We start from the raw sequence: 8,038 nt of genomic DNA on the forward strand, positions 1-8,038 counted from the left end.
TTGGGATGATACCCTGGAGAAGTGAAGGGCAACCCCCTCCAGTATTCTTGCCTGGAAAACCCCGTGGACAGATGAGCCTGGTGGGCCTCAGTCCCTGGGGTTGCAAACAGCAACACACAGACGCACACAATGTGAGTCCAAAAACCTCAGCACTTGTACGATGAAAGCTGCACGTCGTTAGCTCAGCTCAGTTCAGCCGCTCAGTCGTGTCCGACTCTTTGCGACCCCATGAATCGCAGCACGCCAGGCCTCCCTGTCCATCACCAAATCCCAGAGTTCACTCAGACTCACATCCATCGAGTCTGTGATGCCATCCAGCCATCTCATCCTGGGTCGTCCCCTTCTCCTCCTGCCCCCAATCCCTCCCAGCATCAGAGTCTTTTCCAATGAGTCGACTCTTCGCATGAGGTGGCCAAAGTACTGGAGTTTCAGCTTTAGCATCATTCCTTCCAAAGAAATCCCAGGGCTGATCTCCTTTAGGATGGACTGGTTGAATCTCCTTGCAGTCCAAGGGACTCTCAAGAGTCTTCTCCAACACCACAGTTCAAAAGCATCAATTCTTCAGCCCTCAGCCTTCTTCATAGTCCAACTCTCACATCCATACATGACCACTGGAAAAACCATAGCCTTGACTAGACGGACCTTAGTCGGCAAAGTAATGTCCCTGCTTTTGAATATGCTGTCTAGGTTGGTCATAACTTTCCTTCCAAGGAGTAAGCGTCTTTTAATTTCATGGCTGCAGTCACCATCTGTAGTGATTTGGGAGCCCCCAAAAATAAAGTCTGACACTGTTTCCACTGTTTCCCCATCTATTTGCCATGAAGTGATGGGACCAGATGCCATGATCTTCGTTTTCTGAATGTTGAGCTTTAAGCCAACGTTTTCACCCAGTTGTGGATGTGACTGGTGACAGAAGCAAGATTCGATGCTGTAAAGAGCAATATTGCATAGGAACCTGGAATGTCAGGTCCATGAATCAAGGCAAATTGGAAGTGGTCAAACAAGAGATGGCAAGGGTGAACGTCGACATTCTAGGGATCAGCACGTCATTAAAGACATTGAAAACCCAAATAAATGGTAAGACATCACACACACAAATTAACAAACTGATCCTAAAATTTACATGGAAATGCAAGAGATGCAGAATACTCAAAACAATCTTGTAAAAGAACAACGAAGATTCGTATTTCCTAATCTCAAAACTTCCTTCACACATACAACAATCAGTGACTGTGTGGTAGGGGCCCCACAGTAGACATGGAGATCAGTGGAATGTATGTGAGAGTCCAGAAAGGATCCCTTATTTTAACGGTCAATTTATTTTCAATAACAGTGCTAGACAAGTCAATGGGGAGACGATCCCCTTTTCAGCAAATGATGCAGGAATAATTGGATATCCACGTGCAATAATTGGATATTCATTCACGTGCAAATGAAGGATGTTTGGCCCTCACACAGGCACAAAAATGAACTCAAAATGGATCAACAACCTAATCCCAAGAGGAAAAACTATACACTTTCAGAAGAAAACATGGGTGTAAATCTTTTTGATCCTGAATTAGGCAATGGTTTCTTATATAAGAGCTTCCCTGGTGGCTCAGATGGTAAAGCGTCTGCCTGCAATGCAGGAGACCCGGGTTTGACCCCTGGGTTGGGAAGATCTTCTGGAGAAGGAAATGGCAACCCAATCTAGCTATTCTTGCCTAGAGCATCCCATGGATGGAGGAGCCTGGTAGGCTACAGTCCACGGGGTCGCACAGAGTCGGACACGACTGAGTGAATTCACTTCCCTTCTTATATAAACGTAAAGCACAACTGAGAAAAAAATAGATGCATTGTACATCAAATTTTAACTTCGGTGCTCCAAACGGCAATGTCAAGAGAGTGAAAGTATCACTCACAGGATGGGAGAAAACATCACACATCTAATGAGAAACTTGTATCTGGAATCTGTTAAAAGTCTTACAACTTAATAACACAAAGAAAACGATTAGTAACACTCTAAAAAACTGGCGAAGGACCTGAATAGATACGTACCCAGTGAAAATAAGAAGTGGCAAGGAGTCACATGACCAGCCACTGCTGCTGCTGTTCCTAAGTCACTTCAGTCGTGTCCGACTCTCTGCAACCCCATAGACGGCAGCCCACCAGGCTCCCCCATCCCTGGGATTCTCCAGGCAAGAACACTGGAGTGGGCTGCCATTTCCTTCTCCAATGCAGGAAAGTGAAAAGTGAAAGTGAAGTCATTCAGTCGTGTCCGACTCTTGGCGACCCCATGGACTGCAGCCCACCAGGCTCCCCCGTCCCTGGGATTCTCCAGGCAAGAACACTGGAGTGGGTGCCACCGCCTTCTCCGACCAGCCACTAGGGAAATGCAAATCAAAACCACAGTGAGGTCATCCTTTACACCCACTAGAGTGATTGTAAAGAAAAGAAACAGATAATAACAAGTGTTGACAAGGATTGGAGAGATTGGAGCCTCATACCTGGCTGGTGGGAATGTAAAATGGAGCAGCTTCTGTGGAATTTGAAACCTGAGGTTTTGGAGTCACATCGTGTGTGTGTGTGTGTGTGTGTGTGTGTGTGTGTGTGTGTGTGTGTGTGTGTGTGTGTGTTACTCTCTGTAACACCATGGACAGCAGCAATTCCCCTCCAAAGCACATACACCAGAGAAATGAGGGCATCTGTCCACACGAAACAGGCACAAGTGTTCAGAGCGGCAGGGTTTGCAGCAGGCAAAACGCGGCCAACCGGAGTGTCTATCAGCCAACGATGGATAAACAAGCACGGGCCAGCCACACAGGGTTCCTTGGCGATAAAGGCATGAAGGCTGACAGAGGTTACAGCGTAAATCAACCTTGAAAACGTTGTGCTTGGGGAAAGACGGCAGTCACAGAACCCCCCAAATGAGTCCATTCATACAAAATGTCCAGAAAAGGCAAGTGTGTGGAGATCAGATGTCAGGGGCTGGGGGAGGCGTGAACAGGAACTTACTGCTAATGGGGACAGGGTTGCTTTCTGAGGGTGATGAAAATGCTCTCCAACCAGATGGTGGTGACGGCTGAGACAGTTCAGTGAATACACTAAAACCACTGAATTACTCCCTTAAAAGAGACAACAGTGTGAGAGCTGGACCATGAGGAAGGCTGAGCGCCAAGGAATTGATGCTTTTGAACTGTGGTGCTGGAGGAGACTCCTGAGAGTCCCTTGGACTGCAAGCAGATCCAACCAGTCCATCCTAAAGGAAATCAGTCCTGAATATTCACTGGAAGGACTGGTGCTGAAGCTGAAACTCCAATACTTTGGCCACCTGATGTGAAGAACTGACTCATTTGAAAGACCCTGATGCTGGGAAAGATTGAAGGTGGGAGGAGAAGGGGACGACAGAGGATGAGATGGCTGGATGGCTTCACTGACTTGATGGACGTGAGTTTGAGTGAACTCCGGGAGTTGGTGATGGACAGGCAGGCCTGGCGTGCTGCAGTCCATGGGATCGTAAGGAGTTAGAGACGACTGAGTGACTGAACTGAACTGAATGCTTAAGACCCAGAGAAAAATAAGAGAACATATAAGGAAAAATTATTAGAATGACTGTAGGTGTCTCCAACCAAAGTGACCAGAAGCCAGTGGAGCAGAATCTAATCACAGAACACACACAGAGACACAGACACAGACACACACACACACACAGACACACACACGCAGACATACACACAGACACAGACACACACGCAGAGATACACACAAACAGACACACACAGAGACACACACACACACACAGACACACACAGACATACACACAGACACAGACACACACGCAGAGATACACAGAGACACACACACAGACACACACATACACGCAGAGACACAGACAGACACACACACAGACTCACACACACAGACACACACACACAGAGACACACAGACACACACATGCAGAGACACACAGACACACACCCACAGACACACACACATGCAGAGACACACACAGAGACATACACAGTCACACACACACACGCAGAGACACACACAGACACACACACACACAGACACACACGCACACACGCACACACACACGCGCACACACATGCACGCACGCACACACTGCCAGCTCTGGAATCACAAATCCAGCACAAACGTCCCCCAGAATTGAGGGCAAAATGACGATCAAACTGTCTCAGGCGGAGGAAAGCGAAGAGAATGCATTGCCAACAAGCCTGCTTCAAAGAGAGAGAGAGAGAGAAGGAGAATCCTCTGAATGAAGGGCAAGCGGATCGCTGAGAAGACGTCCTGGAGGAGAGAGAGACGCAGAGGAACCCGGTGGAGCCGGGCTAAACGCAGTGGGCAGCGCGTCCTCCTTGTCAGTTCTTGCGCTCGAGAATGGCAGCTGACAGGGGAAAAAATTAGCATTGTCTGATCCTGTTCTCAGTGTGGTTACTGTTGTGCAGAGAGGGCCGTCTCCCTGTGGTGACAATTAAGTGGAAAAGGGTGGAGGCTGAGAGTCTAGATGTGGTGAGGGGAGCTCCCGCCTCCACTTACATGATGAGGTATAAATGCAAACAGTCTGTTCAAAGGTACTGCAATCCTTAGAACAACTACTAAAAAATAGCTGTAGAAAGAACATGCTTAATAAAAAAAAATTTTTTTAACAAAGAAAAAAAAAGGAGGCTTAAAATCTCAAGGTAAATTAAAATGGGATATTTAAAATATTCAAGCAATCCAGGGACTTCCCTGGCGGTCCAGTGGCTGAGAATCCGCCTTCCAGTGCAGGGGACGTGGGTTTGATCCCTGATTGGGGAACTGAGATCCCACATGCCTCAGAGCAGCTAAGCCCGGGAGCTGCAACTGCTCAGCCTGCTGGTCTGGAGTCTGTGCTCCAGAAGAGGCAAGCCTGCGCACCACAGGAGAAACCCAGGGAAGCAAAAAAGAGAGAGAAATTCAAATAATCCAAAAATAAGAAGGGGAGACAGAGCAGAGTAGAAATATGAGTTCAGTGGCTTGGAACGATCCCCCGGAGGAGGAAACAGCAGCCGGTACTCTTGCCTGGAGAATCCCGTGGCCAGAGCAGCCTGGTGGCCACAGTCGCTGGGTCACAAAGAGCCACACAAGGGTGACCTGGGGGACGTGGTGCTAAGCGGGACAGTCCAGACCGGAAAGCCATCCCCGTGTGGTCTCAGGGAGACGCAGACTCCAGAATAACCAAACTCACAGCAGCAGGCAGTGGAGACGGGAGTGCCGGGGACTTGGGATGGGGCAGGGCAGATGGGGAGATGCTGGTCAGAAGGTCCAGACCTCCAGCTCCACGCTGAGGGCGTTCTGGGATCTAAGGCCTGGCTGGGGACTGCAGCTGACGGTACTGGGAGCCCCCTGGCCGTCCAGTGGTCAGGACTTGGGATATCCCAGCTGCGGCCCAGGTTCAATCTCTGGTCAGGAGACTAAGATCCTAGAAGCCGTTTGGCCGAAAAAAAAACCAAACAAACCCAGAAAACAACACTGAATCGTGTCCCTGAGATCTGCCAAGTGTGCTCAGCACACAGAGGGACCATGTGGGGGAGGGTGTGTGAAAAGCTTCACTGTGCAGACCACTCCACAGCGCGTGTGCAACTCAGTCATCGCCTGAGTAACACCTGAATGTGAGGTCCCACGCAGCCTTTCTCCGTTCCTGAAATGTCAGGTGTGATGTTCATGCTGTTAGCTGACTTTTGGAGCGCAGCGCCTTCTAGCGGAAGCTGTGCAGTGGCGACGACGGCCTCTGGCTTCAGTGCCGCCCTTCTCTGTTGCTTTTCAGATCGACACGAGGTTATCTGCAAGGAGATCCTGGAGCTGGACCCCTGGGAGAACCAGTGGAACGTTGTGGCCGTCGACGTCCTCATGCACGACAGCTACGACGTCTGCCTGGTGGCCAGGATGAACCCCCGCGACCTCATCCCCCCGCCATCGGATCTGGTGGAGGAGGGCGGGGGGCGCTGAGGTCAGCGTCGCCCAGGGGCCTCCCGTGGTGTCTGCGGCGGAGGACTGGGCGTGGGGGTGCACACGTACATCCGTCACCCAGGACACGTGGGTTCGCATGAGTAGTGGCCCCCAAGCAGAGCAGCGCGTGCTGGGCGCCGCAGGGGATGTGGGTTATGCAGACAGAGGGGACCCAGCCTTTGCAGTGTCTTCCCCACGGTCGGAGGGTAAGGACGGAGCTGCCCGCTTCAGTCACAGTTGAGCAGTACCGGGAAACAGCCTTCTCTCAAAATACAATTTAGGAATGTTGTTCGAACCGCCCTTGGACACCCGTCTATTTCACTCGTCATCTCTGCTTCTGGAAGCCCGCTGCATGCAGAGCGCATTCCGGTCGCTGTCCGGTCGCTGTCCGATCGCTGTCCGGTCGCTGTCCGGTCGCTGTCCGGTTTCCCAAGGGTTCCACATGCACAAGACTCTTCTTAAGCAGGAACCCCTTACTTAAGTGGACCCCCTCTGACTTCCCCAGGGGAGACCGGAGTAGACAGAGACAGCTTTGGAGCAGAGCCGTGCGACTGTGTTGTCGGTGTTCAATCGCTCAGTCGTGTCTCTTTGCGAGCCCGTGGCCTGCAGCACGCCAGGCCTCCCTGTCCATCACCAACTCCCAGGCTTTGCTCAGGCTCATGTCCATGGAGTCGGTGATGCCATCCAACCATCTCATCCTCTGTCATCCCCTTCTCCCGCCTGCACTCTTTCCCAGCACTAGGGTCTTTTCCAAGGAGTCGGTTCTTCACATCAGGTGGCCAAAGGATTGGAGCTTCAGCTTCAGCATCAGTCCTCCCACTGAATATTCAGTCGATTTCCTTTAGGATGGACTGGTGGGATCTAGACGTGACTTTGAACTCTGGGAGACAGTGGAGGGCGGAGGAGCCTGGCGCGCTGCAGTGCCTGGGGTCGCAGAGAGGGGGACGACCCGACTTAGAGGCTGAACAGCAGCGACAGCCTCCTCTTGCTGATAGAGTTAGTGACCCAGCCTCAAGTGCTTCCCTGTCTGCCCCGCTCTCGCCCGAGCTGAAGGCTGTCCCAGTGCGTATTGGGGGGGGGGGGGGACTCATAAAACCGGGACCGTTGCTGGTTCTCTTCCATGTGAGACAGGATGGTTTGGGGCTGAGCAGGGGGCACAGGGTGGGGCTGGGGGTAGTGAACCGGGCGCTGAAGCATCATCGTTCTCCCTGACTGGCTTTATAGTGGGCAAGTGCTGTAAAATGAGTCATTGAATAAGACCTCACTGATAAAACGTTGGGCTCATTTTGTCTCTCCTACTGCGATCTAGGGTAGCTTTCATTTGAGGACGGGGTGCTCAGCACTTCCCGGGCGGGAATCAGAGTCAGGGAGGAAGGACCGTCTTCAGGGACATCAGGAGACAGGCCCAGAGGCTGGGACATGGGTGGGTGGCCAAGGACAGGGTGTGGTCCCGTCCCCAGGGCAGCCGAAGCCCCAGAGGACGTGGAACCAGTCACAGAAGACGCCCAAGGAGCAGAGAGAGAGACAGGAGCTACAGAGACTGTGCGTCCCTGGGATGAGCAGCTGCTGCGGCCAGTGCCCAGAGGGGGCGGGGGTGCAGCCTGGACCCTCGGAGTCTGGGGATGAGGTCGTGGGGACAGTGACGGACAGGCCCCCTCGCCTGCGGGACGACCTCCAGTTGGCTCTATCAAGGGCCCCAGGACTCAAAGAAGGAGGTTGGCACTACCCCCCGAGGCATTGTGTGAGTGACTCGCTTCCCGGAGCAAAGTGACCCTAACTGCGGGGGCAGTGGGGTGTGCAGCCCAGGGTGGGGGGTGGGGAGGTGCAGCCAACGGTAGGGGCTCCTGGGGGGCTCCTCCCATGGACAGGGGGACAGAGGGGGCAGCCTGTGCCCAGGCCCCGCTCGGGAAGGGCGTGGCGGGCAGGGCGAGGGCAGGGGGCCACCCTGGCCGGGCCGGACGGGCCGGCTCCGCGTGCTCTCCGGGCGGCCCCGCGCCCTCCCGGGCCGGGCTGGCGGGTCCTGGAGCCGCGCGCGGCGAGGACGCGCGGTCAGTGGAGCAGCTGCGCC

At 52.9% G+C, this 8,038-nt stretch overlaps 1 protein-coding gene across 3 annotated transcripts in view; it reads left to right on the top strand.

Annotated features, from left to right (window-relative positions):
• Positions 1-7,054, top strand: part of KBTBD12 (kelch repeat and BTB domain containing 12) — a 53,424-nt gene extending 46,370 nt beyond the window's left edge. For 2 of the 3 annotated variants that reach the window (XM_052638897.1, XM_052638821.1), the window contains exon 6: positions 5,789-7,053. In XM_052638897.1, coding sequence (XP_052494857.1) covers positions 5,789-5,970 — 182 coding nt within the window. In that variant the 3' untranslated portion in view covers positions 5,971-7,053. Of the gene's footprint in view, positions 1-5,788 lie in introns of all 3 variants that reach the window. The other variant, XM_052638977.1, reaches the window with a different exon arrangement.
• Positions 7,055-8,038: the final 984 nt, after the last annotated feature.

Source organism: Budorcas taxicolor, chromosome 1, assembly GCF_023091745.1.
Source record: "Budorcas taxicolor isolate Tak-1 chromosome 1, Takin1.1, whole genome shotgun sequence".
Classification (NCBI taxonomy): domain Eukaryota; kingdom Metazoa; phylum Chordata; class Mammalia; order Artiodactyla; family Bovidae; genus Budorcas; species Budorcas taxicolor.